Raw genomic sequence first — 24,481 nt, 5'->3', positions numbered from 1 at the left:
GGATACCAGTCTATAGTTTGATGTCAGAGGGGTCGAGTGTTGGTTTCTTGAGGAGGGGAGCGACTCTGGCTATCTTGAAGTCAGTGGTCAGGGATTAGTTGATGAGAGAATTGAGGAATGGAAGAAGGTCTCCAGAGATGGTCTGGGGAAGGGAGGAGATGGGGTCGAGCGGGTAGATAGTTGAGCAGCCAGACATGACCCATCGCAGGATTTCATCTGGAATGCATGTTTGAAAAAATTAAGTATATTTCTATATCAGTATTAAGCAGCTTGTTGTGCCATGAGGTGTAATGCATCATGATGAATGGATAACAAAACCGTCATGTAAATTGTCATTTAATGATGAGATGGATACATTAGTGTAAAATTTCGTGTAAAAGGTAACTTTGTAATTAATACACCACATTGAAAGTAGAAATATAAACATTTTACTGCGGTTTCTGCGGTTTCTGTTTTTCATCATTGTTGCGATCATAAAGGTTATAAAATACAAATATTTTAAGGTATTTTGGGGCAACAAGGGAAGCCATGACCCAAAACGTCAATACAGGTGAATGCTTTTTCACCATTTACCTATAGGGGGTGCTGAAATGGACCTATATCAGATTTTGTTCAGCGTGAAAAATTATATAAGTGTGCCAATTTCCACGCTTCCATAGTAAATCAAACAATATGGTATTTTTTGGGAGCTTATCTACTGTACTATAACATCATTGTCCTCTCATAGAATGTTAGTGCCTTTTGCATCCCTTTGATATGTTAAGTAGAAATTGTGCACCCATATTGAATTTTTAAAACCTGTTATATTCAATGTAGTGAACTTTAATATAGACCACATGGAGAATTCAATAAATCAGATTTTTAATATGAATAAAGACTTCCTAACTGCCCAAATTCAGAATTTTGACAGGTCCCTCTTTGCACCCTCTGTGACATCCAGGAAGATTTTAACCCACTTAACCCCAAAATGTTTCCAAGTTTTCACCATCAATGTGGGCTCCCTAGTGGCGCAGTGGTCTAAGGCACTGCATCTCGGTGCAAGAGGCGTCACTACAGTCACTGGTTTAAATCTTGGCTGCTTAGTTAAAAAAAAAAAAATGTAAGTCCCAGTTGCTTTGACAAAGTCATTTCTAAAGATTCATTTGCGATTAGTGATTCATTTGAAGATTAAAAAAAATGTAATCCCTAATTTTAAGGTCAACCCTGTTACGTGAACTAAACTCCCGTTTTAATATATTGAAACTATTCTTTTTTTAAGTAAATATTTAACATCTAATAGTCAATCATAGTGTAAGGGCAGGTGAGCTGGTTCTACTCTTTCTTTTGGTCGTTTTCTGGTGGAAAACTGAGTGGGTCGAGCATAACACGTCAACCCTGTTACCCACAGAGAGACAGGCTAGAAATGTTTTCATCATTTATTTTTTGGTGGAGCTTGCATTCATTTGCCCTTCCTCTTGCATTCAACAAGCCTCCATTCCCTATGCTACAAGGGGATTTATGGCTGATTGAAGATGAAATCATCAACCATGTTACTTCATTTGGCACTTATAGTAAACATTTTATTAACCTCTTGAGATGGGAAAACATGTTTTTTTATTAAATTGAACATGTGCTCCTAGGTGAAATGGTATGTTTTTTTCTCATAAAGCACCGAAATTGGTAGTGAAGTTGAGAGAAGCCTTTTAGTATTTGATGCAGTAGGTGCCCAGCCTGTAACAGTCGTCAAATGTATTCAGGTCACAGGCTCTGGGCATGTCATACCCTGCAGTCTCCTCCTGGAGATTCACTGGGACAGCAGCGCCACCTAGGGGACGATGATGGAATAACTACACTGTTTCACCAGGTAAATTGACTGAGAATAAAGTCTATTCTATGACTCTCGTTACAAATAAAAAAATAAAATTTTCACAATGGCATTTTAAAGTAAATCATCCTCTCTTCTCCTTTTTTGTCGAGATAGTCCATTATCTAATATAAAATGTAATCTCACCTCCTCCCTGTGCCTCTCACCCTTACAGATACCGTAACCGTCTTACATCTGCATTACATTTGGAACACACTGTCGTACACGTCGATTCAGAGCATCCCAAACATGCTCAACGGGTGACATGTCTGGTGAGTATAAAGCAAAGGAAGAACTGGGACATTTTCAACTTCCAGGAATTGTGTACAGATCCTTGCGAGTAGGGCTGTGTATTATCATGCTGAAACATGAGGTGATGGCAGCTGATGAATGGCACGACAATGGGCCTCAGGATCTTGTCAATGTATCTCTGTGCATTCAAATTGCCATCGATAAAATGCAATTGTGTTTGTTGTGTGTAGCTTATGCTTGCCCCTACCACCACCATGGGGAACTCTGTTCGCATCATTGACATCAGCAAACCGATCGCCCACACGGCGCCATACACGCTGCCTGCCATCTGCCCGGTACAGTTGAAACCGGGATTAATCCCTGAAGAGGAGATGAATGCTCCAGCATGCGGTTGTGAGGCCGGTTTGTGCGTATGGAAAGTTTCTGTGATCTTTTACTTCAGCTCATGAAACATGGGACCAACCATTTACATGCTGAGTTTATATTTTTGTTCAGTGTACATTCAGTAATAAGCTATGTCTGAAATTACATCCTATTCCTATAGTGCACTAGGGAGTAGGGTGCCATTTCAGACACACTTCAGAGGCACATCATGTTAATGTACAGTATTTGAAAATGTTGCCAATGGTTACGGGGTCAAATGAACTCTGAACTTTCCGGAGAGGTTGTCCTGTGTCGGTGATGTCACAGGGTCTTGTTCTTCAGCGGATGGAGCGATGTTGTAGAAAACAGAGGACGAAAAGACATAGGTGGGAGAAGCAGGAAGAGGAGGAAGAGAGGGAGGAGGAAGAAGGGAGTAATGTGGGGGAGAGTGTGGAGGAGGAAAGGGTTTGAGAGGCTTTGATTGCAGTGCATCTTCTCTTGAAGGTCTCGGTTTCTGGAAAGAAAGAGAACAGCAGAATTGTTTTATATTTCAGGGTCTCAGCTTTTGTCCAACTCCTTTCTACCCTTCTGTTTTCACTGATTCCTTCATCCCGTTTTCCAGCCATTTAATCTTACTTCTCTTCTTTAGCCCCGGAAGTCTGTGCTTTCTCTTTTTGTTCAGATGAATCCAATGTTTCTGAGCAGAACTGTCCAGAACTCCAAATGACAGAGAGACAGAGAGAGATAGAGATTTGCAGTGAGTGTTTCGATACACTCAGGCCTATTACAGCACTCTAAAATGACTGCAATACCCACAATCCTGCAGTGTGGCTCACCTCAACACAGGAGACATCAAGAAGGTCCTTTGATTTGTTCCTTATGGGGGACTTAGAGTCATGGATGTCCTTAGACATGGGTCTGGAGTGGTCCATCTCACTCTCCTCCGCTGCATCATTGTCCAAATAGTACACTATATATGCACAAAACTATGTGGAAACCCCTTCAAATTAGTGCATTCGGTTATTTTAGCCACACCCGTTGCTGACCAATGTATAAAATCGAGCAGACAGCCATGCAATCTCTATAGACAAACATTTGCAGTAGAATGGCCTTACTAAAGAGCTCAGTGACTTTCACACAGGTTGTAGGATGTTACCTTTTCAATCAAGTCAGTTCAGCAAATTTCTGCCTTGCTAGAGCTGCCCTGGTCAACTGTAAGTGCTATTATTGTGAAGTAGAAACGTCTAGGAGCAACAACGGCTCAGCTGCTAAGTGGTAAGTCACACAAGCTCACAGAACGGGAACAGCGAGTGATGAAGCGCGTAAAAATTGTCTGTCCTCAGTTGCAACACTCACTACCGAGTTCCAAACTGGCTCTGGAAGCAACGTCAGCACAATAACTGTTCGTCGGGAGCTTCATGAAATGGGTTTCCATGGCCAAGAAGCCGCACACAAGCCTAAGATCACCATGCGCAATTTCAAGCGTCAGCTGGAGTGGTGTAAAGCTTGCTGCCATTGGACTCTGGCGCAGTGGAAACGCGTTCTCTGGAGTGATGAATCATGCTACACCATTTGGCAGTCTGACGGCCGAATCTGGGTTTGGCGGATGCCAGGGAAACACTACCTGCCCCAATGCATAGTGCCAACTGTAAAGTTTGTAGGTGGAGGAATAATGGTCTGGGGCTGTTTGTCATGGTTCGGACTAGGCCCCTTAGTTCAAGTGAAGGGAAATCTTTACGCTACAGCATACAATGACATTCTAGACGATTCTGCGCTTCCCTTGGCACTCACATCTGTAGCCATGAAAGGCTTTGAAAGGTTGGTCAAGGCTCACATCAACACCATCATCCCAGACATACTCCAATTCACATATCGCCCCAACAGATCCACAGATGACGCAATCTCGATTGCACTCGACACTGCCCTTTCCCTCCTGGACAAAAGGAACACCTATGTGAGAATGCAGTCCATTGACTACAGCTCGGCATTCAACAACATAGTGCCTCAAAGCGCATCACTAAGCTAAGGTGATGCTCTGTGCAACTAAATCCTGGACTTCCTGACGGGCCCACCCCAGGTGGTGAGGGTAGATAACACATCCGCCATGCTGACCCTCAACACAGGGGCCACTCAGAGGTGCGTGCTTAGTCCACTCCTGTATTGCCTGTTCACCCACGACTGTGGCAATGCACGACTCCAACACCATCGATAAGTTTGCCGACAAGACAACGGTGGTAGGCCTGATCACAGAAGACAATGACACAGCCTGTAAGAGAAGAGGTCAGTGACCTGGCAGTGTGGTGCCAGCAGTGGCGACCCGCCATTCAGGGCAGTTTTGAGCACCACCGATTTGTTGACTGTTTTGCATGTTATTTTGGCATTAATTCCTGTCACATATCAGTTTGAAAACAATGTAAAAACATTTGAGTGAATAAAGCCGCATACAAACGCCGTCTCTTTCTTGCTTTCTTGAGTAAGGCAACACCAAAATGCAGGTGTTTCAGCCAAGCTCAGTGCTTTCTGTTGTGGAGGGGCAGCCAGCTGAAACTACAGCGTAGGCGTTGGTAATCTTCTCTAGTTGCTCAGTGTTCTGTCACTCATGGGAACACTACGACAACGCAGAATCTACAGGGAGAGCTAGGCAGTTCAAGCCTCCTTGGGTGCTGCCATAGAGTTACATTAGAAGTGCCCATCCAAGAAGGCTCAAGGTCATTGGCCACAGATAAAATTACATTATATCCCATTATATCTACCGTGGCTTTGATTGGACTGATCATGTCAACATCATACTTTCAATATCGTAGCAAGCAAGCTAGACAAGCAGTCATCATCATGAATCACATCGACAATCTACTGGCAAATCCTTTTCAATCCTTGTCATATGAAGAGAAATGATAGATAAAACGTATTGGTGCTCATCGGCCATTGGATATAAACATTACATAACAAGTCAGAAATCGCAAATTCAACAAAGAGGGGTTTGGAAGGAACATTCACACACAACACCATGGGCCAGAAAAGGTTGAATACATTGGCCATGCTGTCAATCCAACATGACTTCTGCCGCTTTCAAAACAACTGGAAACTCTGAATTGGGAAATCTCAGACTTCAGTGAGTTCAAGCCAACTAGACGAGCTCCGACTTGGAAAACACGTTTTGAACGGTCATCCAACTCGGAATTCCAAGTTGGGAACTCTGGCCTCTTTCTGGAGCTCCGACCTGATGATCACTGACATCATGGAATCAAACTTATTTTTTTCCCCCCCAGTTCCCAGTTGTCTTGAAAGCACCATAAATCCTGAGAATGCCAGACCGATGACAAAATTTGGCCACAAGGACCGTTGAGCCACCTTCCTGTTCAAATGAGCACAGCACAACAATGGTGAGTCCAAAAATGTATTGTATGCTCCTGCATACAGAGCATTCGGTAAGTATTCAGACCCCTTCGCTTTTTCCACATTTTTGTTACGTTACAGCCTTATCCTAAAATGGATTAAATCGTTTTTTTTTCTTCCCCTCAGCAATCTACACACAATACCCCATGATGATAAAGCAAAAAGGTTTGTAGAATTCTTTGCAAATGTATAAAAATAAATAAATGCAATATCACACTTAAATAAGTATTCACACCCTTTGATATGAGACTCGAAATGGAGCTCAGGTGCATCCGGTTTCATACAACTTGCGCTTCACGGCACAGTGCAGCGTTGTTGTGAAGGAAGTTGTCAAGGAAGTGAGTTTGTGTTTATATAGGACCTCCCGCCCCCAGCTACCGTTAACCAATCATGTCAATGCGGAGATATACGGAGCCCTCCGTAACAGAATTCAAGCTCAATTTGGCCTCTGCATGCCTTCAGAGGCTCCGCAAATGCGTCACACCCTCCATATGAAGTCTACGACCATATTTTCGGATCAAGCATAAGTTGGCTCCTATACTGACACCCCAACACATACATGCATACTGACGCCACACACACTTTCACATTCACCACATACGTTGCTGCTACTGTATTATATATCCTGTTTGCCTAGTCACTTTACCCCTACCTATATGTACAGTAAATAGCTACTTCAATCAACAACAAAAATAATACTTTAAGTAAAATGTTTTTATATATTTTCAAATGTTTTACTTTTATGTTTAGATAATAATATATACAAGTATACATTCAGGTGTCTGTAATAGAATAAACTTGACAAAAACAAATGTAGACATTAATAAATGCATATCAAAACGTCCTTTTATATTGTTTTAAACCGGTGGGGGAGTGCCAAGATGGAGGCACCTATTTTCAAAACAGTGACCCATGAGTCATCTAGTGTATTAATCATTGGCACCATCATGTGATTCCAACCCCGGAAAAATAATAGAAAAAAAGTTTGATTCGCAACTTGCTCTGTCAAAACATTTCATTTTCCATTATTTTTTTAAACAGTTATTGCACCAATGCGATGGAATATATGATATAACAATGAAGTCTGCATTGTTACACGTTTTAGTGCCCTTTTGTGTTTGTATCGCTTTGGCGAACACTGGTCTATTCAACAGCGTTTTAGTCGACATGGACTATGATCACTACGCCGAGAAGACAGTTGACTACCTACCCTTTTACCTGGCAATGCCATTCAATTCCTTGGTCAATTTGGGATACATTTTCATGGGCATTTACTGGCTACTTCAACGGACGGACGGTAAAAGAGACACGAGGGCAGATTACATCAAAGACATGTTCGCACTCATGGCCATTGCCTACGCACCTGTGCAGTGGGTGCGCCTCGCAACGCTCCTTCGCGCCCCAGCTGTTTTGGACCAGTGGTTCAGTCTTCCCATCTTTGCGTGGGTTCCGGTGTGGTTATAGAGCACGGTTGGCGGCCACGGTACGCGTTAACGGTCGAGTTGTTCTCCATTCTCAGCTATGGCCTTTCGCTGGTGCACGACCAAGGGTTCGAGGTGGCCCTCGGGTGTCATGTGGCCTTCGCGGTCATCAAAGGTGTAGGGGTAAACCGTAACCATGGAGACTACAACTCCCGGAGATACCTGGGTCTTGCGGTACTGTCCTGCTGTGGTTTCGTGTTGCTGAAACTGTTGGATCACACCCTGGCCCGGTACCGACCGTTCCAACATCTCACTGGACACTTCTGGTCCAAAGTGTGTGACGTTCTGCAGTTCCACTACAGTTTCTGCTTTCTCACGCGCTTCACAAGTATAGCACCAAAACGGTCTGAATAGGTCTATCCGTGGATGATCAATGGCAATCAATGTCATGGGGCAGTAGGTCGGAGTCTGGTTGCAACTAATGTATGTTAATTCATTCAATTGTCTTCATGGACTTGAGGGAGCAGAAATTGTGTAGAAGAAACTTAGCCCACTTCAAGGACAAATTACAAAACTGTGTCATCATTCACTGAAGTTGTATTTTAGATATTAGGCTAATCACACCTAATTTAGATTTGAAAGGAATGTAGGTACATGTAGGCTGGTTTGATCAAATTCAGAGGGGAATAGTCAGCAAGAATTAAGATCGATGAAGATGTTTTTTTCTTTGTAATTTTAACCAATGCGTGATGTCTCATTCGTTACCATCTTATCTCATACGTAATATCAACATCAGTGCAACTTGTATTTCCAACAAATGTGTAAATATGTAAAACAATCATTGTCATAATACTTCAAATTGGAGGAATTAAAACTTTTATGAGAAATCTTATAGCCACCAACTTTACATAATTTATTTTTTTGTCAATCTTTACAATTCCAACTTTGTCATGCTTGCCAGCAAAGGCTCAGAGAATAACAACATCCTACTGGTCCAGAACAGAGCAAGTCCCGCCTCTCGGAAGTCCTGATTGGCACAGTAGATGGGGTTCAACCCGAAGTCTAGGTAAGACATCACCGACGACAGGGTTCTCAGCCAATCAGGTGCAGTGGATAGGTCCAGTCTACCCAGGAGAATCAGCTGTGGTGAGAGGGATCAAAAAGAACCATTGGCTTCAGGGGAGAGTGAGGGTGCACGTGCATGCGTGTCACCTCAGACACAATGGAGTGTAGCAGAGCAGGTAGAAGGCGACCATCAGAGGAGTGACAGGAGAGGTCATCTGGGTCACTATGAAGGAGAGAGGGAAAGAGAGCCGTTACTGAGGAAGGTACTAATCTGGGTGCCTCTCATTCTATGTGAGGTTGCCTTCTCTCTTCATCGCCTTTCCATCATCTGCACTGATCTGTCATTTTGGACTATATATGAATGGAACCTCCATTTCCAACTTGAATAAGATACTTTGGTAACGCAAGAATGGTGTCAATGCATCATACAAATGCAGATGATGTAAACGAGACGAGGGGGAGGAGACCATTTCAGACTATTACGATGCATCCAAAACACAACACATACCTGTCGCAGTTCCTCCCACAGCCAGCAGCAGTGAAGAGAGAGCAGAAGGGGAAGAAGATGGAGAAAGCACAGAGGATATAGACCAGCATGTCAGAGTAACTGCTCTCCCAGAACACTGCACACAGCATCTCTGCAGGGTCGTACCTGAGAGTTAGAGAGAGTTCAGAGGCAGGGACAGACCAGACCAAATTCGGCCTTGAACATTTCTAACAGACCGGCCTATTTCTTTCATTGAGGGCCCAACACCAGCCCACTTTTTCCTTGGGCCCCCATTATTGACTAAATAATTATAATTCTGTGCAAAACCACTCATTTAGATTGGCTAACTGGGCTAAAGATGGACTCTAGTACATTGATTGGAGAGAAGATAAATGAACATTGACCTAGTCTTCCTCACTGTATGTCTTGTATGACCCAAACTACAAGACCATCTCCACACCCCTCCCTCACCTGATCCAGTTGTAGACCACAGGGATGCTCCCAAACACCACCCCTGTCAACCAGGAAGCCAGGCAAGCCAGCGCCACGAAAACAAAGGCGCCACTCCCTGTGGCACCAAAGCCCTTGGCTCGCTGGATGCAGAGAATCGCTGTGGACAGGGGAGGAATTAGTGTTTTTAAAAGTAGTGCACTACATAGGAAATAGAGTGCTATTTGGTATACACCATAGATGTAAGTGGATTGAGGATTGTTGAATTGGATGTAAAAGCTGTATGTGTGAGGAGAGGAGTGGGTGTTTAGAAGTGAATAGTGAGAATGGAAGGTAAAAGGTGTGTGTGGGAAGAGAAGTTGGTTAGGGCAGTAAGTGGTCATCAAAGTCAGTCTTGTAACACCTAAGCCCAGGAGAGTCTCACCTATGCTTCCAATAGAGGAAGTGATGAAGGTGAATTTGAACCTCGCACCATGGTGACCTCTGACCCTTAGTCAGCATAGCCAATAGGGAGCCAGAGATGATGAGCAGGGAGGAGCCAAGGTCGGAGAGGGTCAGACTGACAAAGGGGACCCAGTATCTACAGGGAAACTGACCCCTACACTGAGAAAGAGACAGAAAGAGATTATTCTATTTCAAGCTTATATATATATATATATATATATATATATATATATATATATAAATAATGGGCTATGCTCATTGGCATTGCTCAGTGCCTCTTTATCAGCAGATAGAGCTTGTTTGTACTATGACATTTTGTAAAAGAATGCCACCATCAGGCAGGCATATGTAAAGTAAAACGCATTCACAGAAGTAAGCTAGTCAGAACACTGGTTAAAAATAGGATATACGAGTCCTTGGTTAGATCTCCTAACAGTAGGTCAGGGAGAGAAGTGTGTGTGAGAAAGAGAGTCACACTCAGTTAGAGTTAATAACAATTACCTAGCAGGATTTTTGCCAGTAGTACCAGACAGTTCCCAATGACCCCCAGCACCATCTCCACGCTCAGAACTGCCACCAGCACTGACCTCTCAGCCCTCGTCCACGACTGCTCCAACACTACTGCTGTACTGTTGGCCCACTCGTTCACTGAGCGATGGAGAAGAGAAAGAACAGGGATACGTTATAAAGATATAAATTAATTCAGTCAATTACTGTTGGTTAGTCAAATTATACAATCTTGAAAGCATCACAACTTGTAGAAAAAATCATTGATATTATAGAATAATTAATGTAATTGTAATACAGTAGCGTACTTACTTTTAAAACGGATGGTTAGAGTCCACAACCATGAGGAGATAGAGGGAGTTATGGGAGAGTGAAAATTACACAAAGCGACATCAAAAACACAATCTCCAATTAAAACTATCCTGATTCATTTGCTAGCAAATACGGTATCAAGCATTGTGTGTGTGTGTCTGTAAAATATCACTACTAAATACTGAATGAAGCACAATCAATTCAAAACAACGATACATTTAATAATTTCACGTAGCACTATTTTAGGATAGAAAATCATATTCTCAAACTTTTGAACTTGCCACATCAAACATGGCGACTTTTTGACGTTCAACGCGAGATCTGTCATAACGTGCTTTCACTTCCTGCCCACGCAGGTTGCACTTCCCAATTCGTCCGCTGTTCTGGTTTAGAAGGCCAAATAGCGACAGGTCAGTGAGCTTCAAGTTATTTTATCAACTACATCATTATTTGCAATGATTTTAAATATATTTTACAACACATAATATATTTTATATTTCTACTGCCTTTTGGTGCTTGTATTACCGCTGTTTTTACAGCTAAGCGACATAACGTCAGTCATTGGAAAAGTCCTTGAGGATGGTATGGCTAACCGGTTGCTAGCCGGCTCGCTAATACCCATCCAACAAGCATTTGTCATAGTATAACGCGTTTTGGTATTTAGATTTTTGGGAGTAATACATTTTTCTACAATATATATTGTCACGCAGTAAAAATAGCGTTGAACGGGGCCTGGGTCACCTGGGTAGACGGTTGACTTTTGTTTTCGGGAAGAACAGTTGTCTTGCTAGAACACTTATGTCCTCAACTAGCGAGATAACGTACTGACTAACCTATGCTGTCAACAGATATTCAGCAGTACAGTAGCTTCTCTCTCGCATCGCATGCTGTCATCACAAGGACCAGCTGAACGCTGACATAAGGGTCATTATGATCATCACACATGAAGGATTTTCTTAACAAGCTCACATACTAACCTCTTAGCTATGGAACTTAGTTAGCTATCTACCTATTTCTTGACCAGGCACATCTTTACATTATGTCATGACAAACAAAGTAAGACCAATACCGGTTTTCTGAATGAGCGCAATGTATTATCTGCCAATAGATTTCACATTGTCGGTTTAATAGATCAGTAACCTTAAAATGTTGCACCTGTTCCGTGTCACATGGTTAATAATAACATGTTTCTGTTTCTTTCTCTACCTCTTTCCTCCTGTGGTGTTGACATGTTCCAGGCATGTCTGCAGCGTTGCGTGTACTATATTCCTTGTCCCGGCCAGGTAAGACCTCACCTGAGGAGGGAGGGAAGGAAAGATGGATGGATATTGATGTGGTGCACTGCTTTATTGATAGAAAAGTCACATTGGTCATCAACAGTTCAAGAGGAAATTTAGGCTATACTCAGTTATTTGGGGGTAACAGTGGTTACAGATACCCAAAACACATCTCAACTCATCTCAACTATCTATGAAGATACTGACTAAGTCGCTCTGGATAAGTGTCTGATAAATTCTCTAAATGTGAAAATGTAAGACGAGTCAATGCTGTTATTTGTTAGCCGTCATTGAAGTCTACTTGCTAATTGTTGATCTCTTGTGGTGAAAACATTTCCCTGATAGCGCCATTCCATCTTCTGCCTTATGTCATAATTTTACTCCTTTATTTTTATTTTTCCACAGGCACCATTGCGGCTGGACACAATCTTGTGCGTCCTATCAGTCTGTCGGCCCAGCGAGAGGGATTCAGTAAGTACTGCCTCTTCCCCCGGCTCTCAAGGCACGTTAGTTTTGCATCACTGGGTGGGCGGCATTTGCACATTCCATTAGTCCTCGAGGGGTATCCCCCACCCATCCGGGGCACTGGGAAATTCAAAACGAGCACACCCAGTGTCTCTCATATACACCTGACCACTGTGATCCCCACACAGCTGCACTTTGTTTGCCTTTGATTAGTATGAATGTTCAGACGCGCACTCAACATTAATCTCACTGTCTTTTTTCTTTACGTCGCTCTCTTTCTCCCTCCCTTCCCTCTCTCTGTAGAGTATGTGAATGCTCAGGATCTGCCCACAGACATGAAGTCCATAACAGACCGAGCCGCTCAGACTCTGCTGTGGACGGAGCTCTTCAGAGGTCAGTTTCCCTCCTGACTCTTCGTGACACCAACCCCCATGTCTGAAACGGTGCTGTATTCCCTATATAGTCCACTACTTTTGACCAGGGCCCATAGGATGTCATTTCAGACACAGCCACTGAATAACCTGGTCCCAGATTTCTTGTTGTTATTTTGCAAACTCCTATGACAACTTTCATAGGAGTTGACAAGAGGGCACCAAAAGATCAGGGACCAGCCTTGCAATGACTGTGATAACGGCTACATACTGACAAAGTAGTCTTTACCTGAACTCTGTGCTTGTACGGTGCCATTTTGGATGCAGCCAGTGCAGTGTATAACATCACTTCCTGCTCCGCCAGGATTGGGCATGACCATGAGCTACCTGTTCAGAGAGCCGGCCACCATAAACTACCCGTTTGAGAAGGGGCCCCTGTCTCCCCGTTTCCGCGGTGAGCACGCCCTGCGCAGGTACCCCTCTGGAGAGGAACGCTGCATCGCCTGCAAGCTGTGTGAAGCCATCTGCCCCGCCCAGGTACATAGAAACACACCTGTTGCACCAGTTGGGCGTTAAAGCGTGGTCTTAAATGCTAGGTCAGGCGTAGCTACGTCAGACTGTGATCAGAATTTACACCTGTTGCACCAACCCAAAATAAGACTTGTCGTAGCTAAGCAAAGCGTGTTCATGAGATTTAATGCTTCATAATCAGGGATGCAAACGAGTCGCCTTTCGGCAAAATTCGGCGTTTTGAATCCAAAATGGGTGTCCTACGTGATTCGTGTAGATCCAATGAGAAAAGTTTGGTGGGGGCGACTTTGGATCACTACTGGCTGGATTACTACTGGCTGTAAGTGAACAAGTGATGTGCGTTTGGAGGAATACTGGCTGTATCCAAGGCTCAGCCAATCGTTCACATAACAGAATGCAGCGCAGCACGTGACTGAAAAGAGATGACCAACTTGTTAGTTACAGCATCAGCATGCACTCTGGAAAGACCACATTGAGTAGAAAGCCAGTTACAGCAGCGCGTCCCCTGAACGATAACGAAGAGGTGATGTTAGGTGAGAAGCCTGACCACGGAGACGGGGGTGAGAAGGTGATGAAGCATACTTCATGATCTGTAACCGAAAAACAACTGGCATTTGGAAAGTTTGAGGTGAGGGAGAAGGTGTGGATTAAGTATCTTGCTAGCTGGATCGAATTCTTCGTTAGCTAGCCAGAGACATGTTGAGCAAAATTTGCCAACTTATCTGATCAAATAATTGAGTTTATGGTGTGAAAATTAGCTTGCTAATAAAGTCAGACAGCTAACGTTACTAACATTAGTAACCTAACCAATTCGCTATAGTATTAACTGGTATACGACACCTTGCTGGACCCTGGCAATCTGTGTGAAATGCTAACTACTATCTGTGAACTAATGTTTTCCCTCTACAGTTTGTAGTTAGTTTTCAGAATGAGAGAATTAGGTGAAAAATGAGGCGTTGCTTCTTAAACAAGTGGATTCAGGGATCATGTGTAGCTGGGCCTGGCTTAAACTGGATGCCACTATAGAGGTGAAGGAACACCACACACTTTCCCTCTTTCAATACAGTGGATAACAAGGGGTATGCCAGGTGTACTCTCTGCCTGAAAGATCAATTATGCCAACAAAGGGTATCATGCTCTGCTGGTGACACGTTGTAGAACAGATGTCAACAGGCAGAAAGTGTACAATGTAATAATATGCAGTGCTGCCAAAGATATTGCTTTTGTTGTGTTGAACGTGACAGTAACACCTGCAAGTGAGGGAGGATTATTACATTTTTTACTCAGTGAATGTTATTTTTTGCACACATGTAGCCTTGTGCACTTCATCGACGTCTGCTATAGTGGCCACTATAATAGAGCAAAAATAGAATGCCTGTTTCACTATTTCTACTTTAAGATGTTTTTTTCCCCCAAGTGCAATATTTATGTGCGGTCACAAGCATTATAAAGGCTGTCATGGCTAACTGCAGTATTAGTGTATTGTTTTTTTCTCAAGACATAAGTGCAATTTACAGTAAAGTCTAGGCAGCAAATAACATTGGATTGCTTTCTTAAATTTTTTTAGCTGTGAGTTAGGTTCACATTAACCACTGGATTTTAAAACAGAATGATCATGTAGATCATATTCTTTGTTGTTTAATTAGTTAAAACCTGCATTTCCCCCTAGCAGGGATTTTTTTTTGCATCCCTGCATGATGGTTGCGAGGCAGCTCCTGTTACTAGGCTGTTACCGTCCTCGTGGCAGTTCTAAACTTTGCGAGCCATGTCACTTCCATAGAGAGAGAACAGTCCATCCTTTTGCATAACCCACCACTATGCATTAACCTTTGTTAACCACAACTGGATGGATCCATAAGGAATTACTGTGGGAATTAATATTCTATATATTGTTTTACTTGTATCTAATCGGGAACCCATTGAGACAAGGGTCTCATTTTCAATAGTGCCATGAGGACAACAAATTCAACATGAACATTCCCTACAAAAGTATGTATATATATTAATATTGTGGGGGGGATTGTGGAGGCCAGGTCATCTGATGCAGCACTCCCATCACTGTCCTTGGTAAAATGGCCCTTACACAGCCTGGAGGTGTGTTGAGTCATTGTCCTGTTGAAAAACAAATGATAGTCCCACTAAGCACAAACCAGATGGGATATCGCTGCAGAATGCTGTGGTAGCCTTGCTGGTTAAGTGTGCCTTTAATAATAAATAAATCACAGACAGTGTCGCCAGCAAAGCACCCCCACACCATAACACCTCCTTCTCCATGCTTTACGGTGGGAAATACAAATGCAGAGATCACCTGTTCACCCACACCGCATCTCAGAAAGATACGGCCGTTGGAACCAAAAATCACCAATTTGGACTCCAGACCAAAGGACAGATTTCCACCGGTCTAAGGTCCATTGCTCGTGTTTCTTGGCCCAAGCAAGTCTCTTCTTCTTATTGGTGTCCTTTAGTAGTGGTTTCTTTGCAACAATTCAACCATGAAGGCCTGATTCACAGTCTCCTCTGAACAGTTGATGTTGAGATGTGTCTGTTACTTGAACTCTGTGAAGCATTTATTTGGGCTGCAGTTTCTGAGGCTGGTAACTAATGAACTTATCCTCTGCAGCAGAGGTAACTCTGGGTCTTCCATTCCAGTGGCGGTCCTCGTGAGAGCCAGTTTCATCATAGCGCTTGATGGTTTTTGCGACTGCCCTTGAAGAAACTTTCAAAGTTCTTGACATTTTCCGTATTGACCGACATTCATGTCTTAAAGTAATGGAGTGTCATTTCTCTTTGCGTATTTGAGCTAGTCTGGCCATAATATGGACTTGGTCTTTTACCAAATAGGGCTATCTTCTGTATACCCCCCCCCCCCCCCCCACCTTGTCACAACACAACTGATTGGCTCAAACGCATTAAGATGGGGAAGAATTTTTTTTTTTTTTTAAATCAACAAATGAACTTAAGGCACACCTCTTCATTGAAATGTATTCCAGGTGACTACCTCATGAAGCTGGTTGAGTGAATGCCAAGAGTGTGTAAAGCTGTCATCAAGGCAAAGGGTGGCTATTTTAAGAATCTCAAATATAAAAAAATTCAACACCATTTTTATTTTTTGTTGTTGCTTTCAATCAAAACAAATGCAATTCTCATTTAACAAATTCAACATTAGACTCCTAAACTGCCCTAGCGACACCAGGGAATCAATATGCAGTTCTGCAGATTATTAAAACAATTGGGGGCATTTAAAACCTAATTCGGTGGAGAGACCAGAGGAACCTTGAACTGGTTTGGTATCATGTTTTGATACTTTCACAATGAAGCTAGGTAAATCAGAAGCTTGTGTAGTAGAGCTTTGTGGACAAAAAAGGAATAATGAAGTGATCTACTGTACTTTCATGAGGACCAGCTAACCTTTTGATACAGGATGCAGTCATGCGTATTAAATGTAAATGCCAAGATATTTGCAGGCGGGAAACCTATCTTTTAGTCTTGACGACTCATCTATTATTTAGCACTCAGACCATTTTGATAGCATGTTATGTGGCCTATAACAAGTTGATGATTTTTCTATTTACTCTCGTATTAACTTGTCTGATGTGATTTTGTTTCACTGAATCTCCGTCTGTATATTTGGTTAATTGGTCTCGGGCTGGGCAAATCAGTGTTGGCAGCTCATTTATTCATTTGCTCATCGATCGCTGATCAGAAACATTTAGCATGCTATAATGTTGCCCAAATCTACAGTGTTATTTAGCTAATGACTCGTGCGTAGGCAACTCCAAAAGCCAGTGGAGGTTGTGAAATACGAACGCGAGATTCACATGCTTTTGAAAATGGAGGACTATTCATTTCTAAATCGGTATCGTGATGAAGATCGTCTCAATTTAACACCATACTCCTGCTCACTACTAGACAACTCACAGAAGGCTTACGCCCAGGTGGTGCAACGGGTATGATTTTTTTTGTCCGGCGTTATGCGCATTTTACGTCTGACGTAGTTACGACCAACTGGTGCAACCGTACCCTGTAGTGTTTACACGACTGTACTATTCACATCTGCATATCCCTACCACTCCCAGGGCATTAAAACACCTGCACTTTGCAACGTAAATACCTCCATGGCTGCGCAGATCCCTACATAGTGCACCCTATAGGCCCTGGTCAAAAGAAGTGCACCACTTACAGAATATGGTGCCATTTGGGACCAATCCTATGTCTGCTATAGCATAACACCTTAAGGCTCGCTGCCCTAAACATGATTTACCCCCCCCCCCCCAATGCATAGGCCATCACCATTGAGGCAGAGCCCCGTTCGGACGGCAGCAGGAGGACAACGCGCTACGACATCGACATGACCAAATGTATTTACTGTGGCTTCTGCCAGGAGGCCTGTCCTGTTGATGCCATCGTGGAGGTGAGCAGGACCTTCTAAACCTCTACTGTGGTCGTTGTCCCAAATGGCACCCTATTCCCTACTTAGTGCACTACATTTGACCAAAGGTAGTGCACTATGTAGGTAAAAGAGTGCCTTTTGGCACAAACCCCTCTACCATAGCTTCCTCTGTAGATGTCTGGATGTTCAGATTCCTGTGACTGAGGTTGGCGTGAAGGACCTGTAAAACTATTTGTTTTGGTGTCTCCCCTCTCGTTCCCTCTCTCTCCCTCAGGGCCCCAACTTTGAGTTTTCCACAGAGACCCATGAGGAGCTGCTCTACAACAAAGAGAAACTGCTCAACAACGGAGACAAGTGGGAGGCTGAGATCGCTGCCAACATACAAGCTGATTATCTCTATCGATAGACAGACAGGCTGGCTGACATGCGCGCACACACACAGACTGACCGACCGTGCTCTGTTGATAACCATGAAACACACACAGATGCACATTGTATAGATATCCGTCAGCCTCTTTGACACAGACACACGTCCATTTCTACTGTACAGTTGATCCAGATCAGTGTTCACACCCAGACCGGTTTCCAGAGATCCAGACAGCACCGTTTATCTATATTGCATATCTATACTGTATAGATATTGAATGTGACTTGGATGAATGGGATAAAATAAACAGCAGGAAGCCACAGCTCTCCAGAACCAGGTCTGTGTGGACCACTGTTAAAATAAGCTCAGCTCACCCACAGAGAGATGCACCCTCGGTCTCCTGTACCGGCGGCCAGCCCACAGATGCCTATCCTGGGGTATATTCAATAGGGATACGTTGTGGAAAATTTCATAAAGAAATTACATAATGGAGTTGACATGATTCTTTATTCTACTTGTCAGAGAGGCATGTTTGTTCTACGTACCATATGTCTGAACGCTGTGCCCTGCTGAACGCACCCCTGATATCTATCTGATTCGAGGTAAGATATTTCCCCAAACCACAGATCTAGGATCCGATCAAATGAACTTGAACCATTAGGGACAAGGGAAAAAAATCTTACCATGTGTTAGTTGTTAGGGACAACTACCTACTTTGTATCCCAAATGGTACCTTACCTCCTATATAGTGCACTACTTTTGACCAGGGCCCATAAGACTGGTCAAAATTAATGCACTATAGAAGGAATAGGGTGGCTTTTGGGATGCAGTCCTACTATGTTTTAAGGGCGGAGTGTTAACATTTTGTCAGATAGTAATACACAACCAGTTGGCACATGATACTCAGGCTCTATTATTATTATCCTCAAACTAGTAGATATATTAGCCTGCTGCAAACTAAGTTACATGGGGGTTTGTTGTCATGAGAATTGTACAAAGGTTAAATACTTGTGGACTTTAAATTATGAAGAATAAATCTTGTTCTGTCCTAAGTTTTAAAATGGCCTGCAGCGTTGTCTTTTAAAGTCCCATTGAAGTCAAAGGTGTGATTTTCCTGTGTTTTTATATATATTTTCACACTGAGGTTAGAAGAGTACTGTGGAATTGATAATGCCCTTTTAGTGTAAGAGCCTGTTTCAGGTGGTAAATTAGTTATACAGTGCATTCGGGAAGTATTCATTCCCTTTTACTTTTTCCAGACTTTGTTACGTTACAGCCTTATTCTAAAATGTATCTTTTCTTTTCTTAATGACAAAGTGAAAACAGGTTTTTATAAATGTTTGCACGTTTATAAAAAAAACTAAAACAAGTACCTTATTTACATAAGTATTCAGACCCTTTGCTATGATACTCGAAATTGAGGTCAGGTGCATCCTGTTTCCATTGATCATCGTTGACATGTTTCTACAACTTGATTGGACTCCACCTGTGGTAAATTCAATTGATTGGACATGATTTGGAAAGGCACACACTTGTCTATGTAAGGTCCCACAGTTGACAGTTGTCGTGACTCTCCTTGGTGAGGATCAAAGGTGCCAGATCAGCTTGGCACATGGCTGACAGCAAAACCCCCTCTCTCCCACAGGAGAGGAGGGGGAGTTAGGAAGGTTTTATGACTTAGCAGCCGGTCGTAAATTTAGAGAGAACTTTCTCTTTCTGGCCTGCAGTATTGGGAAAGAAATCCCTTTGTTACAGAGACTGTGGCCCGCCTAAAAACTCTTAACGGCCAAAGAAGAACTTTGGAACAATTTTTCTAACAAAGAATGTGGGAAATGGTCAGTGGGAACTTAAAGAATAAACCTGTCACATGGTTTATTCTTTTGTGATGTCATTAAGGATGTTATATCAAGGTAACGGTAACTCAAAGTGTATGCGTCCTTGGTATAAGGTTTGCATCTAAATGTTGTAGAAATTGATTAAACATGAGAATACTTTTGTGAAGATAGCAATGTGATTTTAGCCTTATAAATGATAATTGTTTTTCATGCAAACTTGTGCCCAGTCAGTAGTCACGCCCAAGTGAGCTCAGAGTTCATTTCAACATGACTGAATGCTCTCCAAGGCCTGAGTGCTTAAAAGGACTTGCTAAGAATTAACATACAGACCAGATAATGTGAGGCCAGGGTCCAAACGTTGAAATGGTTAGAAACTTTGTAAACCAGACCAAAACATGCCAGGTTGCTGCTCGCGTGTAAAGTGGTTAGAGACCAAGCAGACAGATGGTGTAAACCGGGCATCACGAATGGTTAACTACAAGACCAGACAGCGTGGAGCGGTAGCTACACATTACGAAATGGTTAGAAGTTCTGAAACCCTCAACACAAGTGAAGAAGGTAAAGACTAGACCAGAACATTCACAGTCTGCAGCTGTGCATGTAAAAGTGGTTCTAGGACATTAAACTCTCAGTACGTGGGGGAAGACCGATCCCTCTGACCACTGTAGGTTCGTCTGTAGTGTCTACTCTAACGAACACTACAAGATCAAAGAAGCCTAAAACTAAGGGCATTGACCTCTGGTGGACAACCAGAGACTTATATCGAACCACTCCCCATAGACGGATCAAGTGGTTTCAACAGAGACGACAGAGAAAGACATCTATGCGTAAATATATATTGCATTTCTAATCCGAATGAGCAGTTGTTGGGTGCTAAGTATTCATATTCCCATGACCGTAGCTTCCAAATATATGTATGATAAGTTGACTCATTGTCTCCCCCTCTCCTTACATACCCCTCCCTTTCCATTGTGTAACCAAACAGTCATGCTTTTGTTAGTCCACTTGCATTATGTTAGTAATAAATAACCTATACCATGTGTGTGTTTATGTATTTGTGTGATTATTTAGTTACTAAATAAAACATTAAGCCAATTTGTGTATTGCTGATTCATCAATTAGGTTAGGATTCTTGCAGATATCAAAGAATTATGCGACATTCAGAATGAGACTGATATGAGGTAATAATAATTAAGTGGCTTATTGAGATATAAACTCAGCAAAAAAAGAAATGTCCCTTTTTCAGGACCCTGTCTTTCAAAGATAATTCATGAAAACAACTTCAGAGATCTTTATTGTAAAGGGTTTAAACACTGTTTCGCATGCTTGTTCAATGAACCATAAACAATGAACATGTACCTGTGGAACGGTTGTTAAGACACTAACAGCTTAGGCAGTTAAGGTCACAGTTATGAAAACTTAGGACACTAAAGAGGCCTTTCTACTGACTCTAAAAAACACCAAAAGAAAGATGCCCAGGGTCCCTGCTCATCTGCATGAATGTGCCTTAGGAGGCATGAGGAACTGAGATGTGGCCAGGGCAATAAATTGCAATGTCTGTACTGTGAGACGCCTAAGTGAGCGCTACAGGGAGACAGGACAGACAGCTGATCGTCCTCGCAGTGGCAGACCACGTGTAACAACACCTGCACAGGATCGGTACATCCGAACATCACACCTGCGAGACAGGTAGAGGACGGCAACAACAACTGCCCGAGTTACACCAGGAACGCACAATCCCTCCATTGCACAGACTGTCCGCAATAGGCTGAGAGAGGCTGGACTGAGGTCTTGTAGGCCTGTTGTAAGGCAGGTCCATACCAGATATCACCGGCAACAACGTCACGTATGGGCACAAACCCACCATTGCTGGACCAGACAGGACTGGCAAAAAGTGCTCTTCACTGACGAGTCGCGGTTTTGTCTCACCAGGATTGATGGTCGGATTCGTGTTTATCGTCGAAGGAATGAGCGTTACACCGAGGCCTGTACTCTGGAGCGGGATCAAGGTGGAGGGTCCGCCATGGTCTGGGGCGGTGTGTCCATGCATTATCGGACTGAGCTTGTTGTCATTGCAGGCAATCTCAACGCTGTGTGTTACAGGGAAGACATCCTCCTCCCTCATGTGGTACCCTTCCTGCAGGCTCATCCTGACATGTCTCTAGAAACGTCATTGAAACCAGAAGATGTCATAGCATGTGTGGGTGGTGGAACTGAAAGGTTGGATAAGGTATAATGAGCAGGGCTAGAGGCTCTACAGTGAAATAAGCCAATAAACACTAACCAGAAGAGCAATGGACAAGGCATATTGACATTAAGGATAGGCATGCTCATAAATGTCCAAGTGAGATTCAGACAGCTAGCCGGGCCATAGGTAGCAAGCTGGCAGAAGATGGAGGGAGGTCTGTTTTTAGCCACCTCGTGGATTTCTGTCTGTATATTAGTGGGGTTCTGTGTGGTAGGGGGGACCAGTCCAATTGGCAAAATAGTTATAGTTATAGTGGCCCAAGAAAATTGTCCGATAGACCTATTAAGATAGCAGCCGATAAGACAGCTAACGATTAGCGGGCCGCAGATGGGCGTTCAGGTTACGTCGCGACGGAGGGGCCAGTTGGATAACTCCCTCGGGCAGATAACATCGGTAGTCCAGTCGTGAAGGCCCGATGGGGCTCCGCATCGGCAGTAAAACGGGTCCGGATAGGTGATTGTAGCCCAGGAGTGGCTGATGGAACTCTTCAGCTGGTTAGCTCCGGAATAATTGGGACCGACGTTAGCCAATAGTCACTCGGGTAGCAGCTAGCTAGCTGCAAGATCCAGGTGTAAATGTCCAGAGCCTGTGGTAGAAATCCCGGTATATGGAGAGAAAAATAGGTCCAGTATGCTCTGGTCTGAGTCGCGCTGTACAAAACTGCCGATAGTTTTCCGAGCTAAGGGATAGCTGATGACCGCCAACCGTGGCTAGCTGAACTCCTACGTTAGCCAGTGAACTGGCCAGCCTCTGGCTATCCTCTGGCTAGCTTCTGTTGTAGATTTCAGATTTGAGGTAAATAATACTTTTTTTTTTAATTGGTGAGGCGGGTTGGATGACTGGGAAGGGGCGCAGCCATGGGTGGGCCTGGGAGGGCAGCTTACACGTGGTATGCGGTTGTGAGGCCAGTTAGATTTACTGCCAAATTCGACATTGGAGACAGCTTATGGTAGAGAAAATTAGCATTAAATTCTCTGGCAACAGCTCTGGTGGACATTCCTGCGGTCAGCATGCCAATTGCACGCTCCCTCAACTTGAGACACCTGTGGTGTTGTATTGTGTGACAAAACTGCACTTTGAGAGTGTCTTTTTATTGTCCCCAGCACAAGGTATATATATATATATATATATATATATATATATATATATATATATATATATATATATATATATATATATATATATATATACACTGCTCAAAAAATTAAAGGGAACACTTAAACAACACAATGTAACTCCAAGTCAATCACACTTCTGTGAAATCAAACTGTCCACTTAGGAAGCAACACTGATTGACAATAAATTTCACATGCTGTTGTGCAAATGGAATAGACAACAGGTGGAAATTATAGGCAATTAGCAAGACACCCCCAATAAAGGAGTGGTTCGGCAGGTGGTGACCACAGACCACTTCTCAGTTCTTATGCTTCCTGGCTGATGTTTTGGTCACTTTTGAATGCTGGCGGTGCTTTCACTCTAGTGGTAGCATGAGATGGAGTCTACAACCCACACAAGTGGCTCAGGTAGTGCAGCTCATCCAGGATGGCACATCAATGCGAGCTGTGGCAAGAAGGTTTGCTGTGTCTGTCAGCGTAGTGTCCAGAGCATGGAGGCGCTACCAGGAGACAGGCCAGTACATCAAGAGACGTGGAGGAGGCCGTAGGAGGGCAACAACCCAGCAGCAGGACCGCTACCTCCGCCTTTGTGCAAGGAGGAGCAGGAGAAGCACTGCCAGAGCCCTGCAAAATGACCTCCAGCAGGCCACAAATGTGCATGTGTCTGCTCAAATGTTCAGAAACAGACTCCATGAGGGTGGTATGAGGGCCCGACGTCCACAGGTGGGGGTTGTGCTTACAGCCCAACACTGTGCAGGACGTTAGGCATTTGCCAGAGAACACCAAGATTGGCAAATTCACCACTGGCGCCCTGTGCTCTTCACAGATGAAGCAGGTTCACACTGAGCACACGTGACAGACGTGGAGAACGTTCTGCTGCCTGCAACATCCTCCAGCATGACCGGTTTGGCAGTGGGTCAGTCATGGTGTGGGGTGGCATTTCTTTGGGGGGCCGCACAGCCCTCCATGTGCTCGCCAGAGGTAGCCTGACTGCCATTAGGTACCGAGATGTGATCCTCAGACCCCTTGTGAGACCATATGCTGGTGCGGTTGGCCCTGGGTTCCTCCTAATGCAAGACAATGCTAGACCTCATGTGGCTGGATTGTGTCAGCAGTTCCTGCAAGAGGAAGGCATTGATGCTATGGACTGGCCCGCCCGTTCCCCAGACCTGAATCTAATTGAGCACATCTGGGACATCATGTCTCGCTCCATCCATCAACGCCACGTTGCACCACAGACTGTCCAGGAGTTGGCGGATGCTTTAGTCCAGGTCTGGGAGGAGATCCCTCAGGAGACCATCCGCCACCTCATCAGGAGCATGCCCAGGCATTGTAGGGAGGT

General features: G+C 43.7%; 2 protein-coding genes across 2 annotated transcripts; both read left to right on the top strand.

Moving 5' to 3' along the window:
• The first annotated feature begins 6,801 nt into the window (after positions 1-6,801).
• On the top strand, positions 6,802-8,187 carry LOC106609901 (transmembrane protein 187). Its single transcript, XM_014208949.3, is given in 2 exon segments — positions 6,802-7,310; positions 7,313-8,187. Coding segments are annotated over 2 exon segments (756 nt in total). The 5' UTR covers positions 6,802-6,931; the 3' UTR covers positions 7,690-8,187.
• Positions 8,188-10,871: 2,684 nt separating this feature from the next.
• Positions 10,872-19,002, top strand: LOC106609902 (NADH dehydrogenase [ubiquinone] iron-sulfur protein 8, mitochondrial). The gene is made up of 7 exons (XM_014208950.3): positions 10,872-10,950; positions 11,779-11,823; positions 12,223-12,288; positions 12,586-12,675; positions 13,018-13,190; positions 17,467-17,595; positions 17,849-19,002. The coding sequence occupies exons 2-7, from the start codon at positions 11,781-11,783 to the stop codon at positions 17,978-17,980; spliced, it is 633 nt and encodes a 210-aa protein (XP_014064425.1). The 5' UTR covers positions 10,872-10,950; positions 11,779-11,780; the 3' UTR covers positions 17,981-19,002.
• The last annotated feature ends 5,479 nt before the right edge of the window (positions 19,003-24,481 follow it).

Source organism: Salmo salar, chromosome 08 (genome assembly GCF_965601325.2).
Source record: "Salmo salar chromosome 08, fSalSal1, whole genome shotgun sequence".
Lineage (NCBI taxonomy): Eukaryota > Metazoa > Chordata > Actinopteri > Salmoniformes > Salmonidae > Salmo > Salmo salar.
This window is presented reverse-complemented; position numbering and strand designations above follow the sequence as displayed.